General features: G+C 49.0%; 1 protein-coding gene across 1 annotated transcript in view; it reads right to left on the bottom strand.

Moving 5' to 3' along the window:
• Positions 1-2,500, bottom strand: part of LOC310797219 (ephrin type-A receptor 4-B-like) — a gene marked incomplete at its 5' end in the record, with an annotated part of 38,746 nt that overhangs the window by 10,351 nt on the left and 25,895 nt on the right. Inside the window, 3 exons of the mRNA XM_083659569.1 lie at positions 1-110; positions 233-392; positions 533-657. The exon at positions 1-110 is cut by the window's left edge and continues 2 nt beyond it. Coding sequence (XP_083515695.1) covers positions 1-110; positions 233-392; positions 533-657 — 395 coding nt within the window. The remainder of the gene's footprint in view (positions 111-232; positions 393-532; positions 658-2,500) is intronic.

The following is a 2,500-nucleotide window of genomic DNA, read 5'->3' as shown; positions in this document are numbered from 1 at the left end:
GCGGCTAATGATGAAGACAGCTGCAGAGATCAGCAGTAAAATCCCAACCCCGCTGACAGACAGCAGCAGGAGGGCCGAATTCACTCCTTCTCCAATCAGAGGGAAGGGATCTGCCAGGGGGGCGGAGACACCGTATGAGCCACAACCAATTAAGAAGCTGCAGCCCTCTTGACTGACTCAAATGACAGGCGTGCCTCTACTAAAGCACTGAACAGGAGTATTCACAGAGTACCTGAATTGGTGGAGAACTCAAAAGGGCCGCTGAACTCCCCGTAGCCGGCGGCCGTGCGGGCGCGCACGTGAAACACGTACACGGTGAGCGTGTTGAGTCCGGCCACGTCGGCGCTCCGGGACAGCGTCCTCATGATGCGATAGGACCTCTCTCTCTGGTCCTGATGAGAGGGGAGAGAAAAAGAGACGGGTCTCTCGTCAATATACCCTGACTGCACCATCCATCTTCGTCATCGGCGCCGTCCAATCAGCATGCCGATATATTGGCGTTCCAGACTGCATTAACCTGCGGGCGACTCACCTTTTCGTAGAACTTGACCTCGTACTCCAGGATGACGCCGTTGGGTCGATCGGGCTGTTGCCACGACAACGACAAGCCGTGCCTGGTGACGTCGGTGGCTTGGATGGACGTGACGGGAGAGGGAGCTGAGAGGGAGGAAGGTTAGAGAGAGGTGGGGGGGCGTGGTCAATTCCATGGCATAACTTTCTAGTAGGGCTGGGTAAAAAAAAAAAAATGATTTTTTTCGACACGAATCGATGCTCATTTGAAGGAACCGTTATCGATTCATAAATCCCAATATTGATCTTTTCATACAACGCCTTTAGCTTCGACCTCATTACTCACATGGTTTGGATCTTAGCGCAGCAAGATCTCATTAACATCTGGAATCATTAATCTTTTTAATTAAGAAATTTATTAAATTATTAAAAAATAATTAAGCATTATCAAAATGTTTAATAATGCACCAGTTTAGGGGGTTCCTTGTACAATTTACACTACAGCATTAGTTCCTTGAGAATCTCTTTCATATCCAAGCAAAACTGGTATTCTACCTGAAATGTTGATCTCGAATCCTATCATATCGAATCGGAAATCGAATCGAGTCGGACCTGGTGTCGTACAGACCTTATTCGATTGACGTCACTCACGTACTGGCACGCCCACCGCCGCCATATTGTCGACGTAGCGCTGCAGCTTTTAAGTGACAGCCTATGTGGAGCAGCGTTTATAGGAAGCTAGCCGCTGTTAGCGTTACCTGTATCATTCCAATTGTGTTCGGATGGTGACCTGCGTTACACGTGGCTGTAGTAATGACAGCAATAAAGTCCCCATGGTTTGTTTCTATCTCTACCGTCCACAGACGCGAAGGGAGCGAGACTGGGGATACGTCAGCAGCACAGGAGATGTGTGTGGATAGTTGGGAGAGACAGGTGGAACTTTCTGACAGCTCCTCAGAGCAAAGTCTGTTCACCTCGTTCTTTTGTTTATTTATTACAGGCATTAACGGCAGCCTACAAACAACAACTGTGGGTTTTTTATTGCTGTCATTACCATCGCTATTTTGTAATGGAACAGAAACGACAATAAGGCTGTTACTAGTTGTCAGCTGCAGCGCTGTGTGCGCGCAGGACGGTATGTCAACAATGTGGTGCGTCCAGGGTTAGCGAATAAGGTCTATTCGGAAGTCAGCGGCGATACCTACCCAGCCCTACTTTCTACGATACCGTTTGATGATTAAAGGGACAGTATGGTGCCTCCATGATGGCGCCTCCTGGTGCCATATGTTTGACAACAATCCCAGTGACCCAGTAACTCCCTGAAATCCTATTCCTTTCTTATTCCACAGGGACGTGTCATTCTCTCCACTGCCTCTCTCTCTCTCTCCCCTTACATGGCTCCTCTTAGTCTTTGCTATGTCTTTTTATCGCTGTTTGTCCTGGTTTCGGGGCTGATAATAATATGATGTCAGGCCATATGGCGGCGCAGGCTGTGCCTTGACACATCCCAGACACGCACACTCACGCTGTGCACACACACACACACACAGCTCACTTATTTCCCCGGGGCACCTGGGAGCCGAGCAGGTGCGCCTCTCGTTCTAAATGCCAGCGTAAAGCGGTTGACAGTTGAGATGGAGGAGCGTGCGCCAAACACCCAGCAGAAACTAATGGAGAGCATGTGTGAGGCAACGTAGCACGCCCGCCGCCGCCTCGCGCTTTCAGGACTAAAATGAAACACATCATAAAAACAAATGGACTTTTTTAAAGACTTCCATGGCCAATAAGCGTGCTTTCCTCGAGGAAATCGCGCACACCCTCACACCTTCGCACCGTTGCGTAAGGGTGTACCATCGATCGATGACGTCCGATGCATTTATTTTGAGATTGTAAGCGTTGTAGTTTACTTTTTAGTTGCATCTACTTTTCCCTCAACCTGCCTCCCTACATTCCCCCAGGCAGCCCACAGAGAAAAAATGCCTTACTACAT

The sequence above is a fragment of the Poromitra crassiceps genome (assembly GCF_964638095.1).
Source record: "Poromitra crassiceps genome assembly, chromosome: 23".
Taxonomy (NCBI): domain Eukaryota; kingdom Metazoa; phylum Chordata; class Actinopteri; order Beryciformes; family Melamphaidae; genus Poromitra; species Poromitra crassiceps.
The sequence above is the reverse complement of the archived record's forward strand: the minus strand, read 5'-3'. Positions and strand labels throughout refer to the sequence as shown.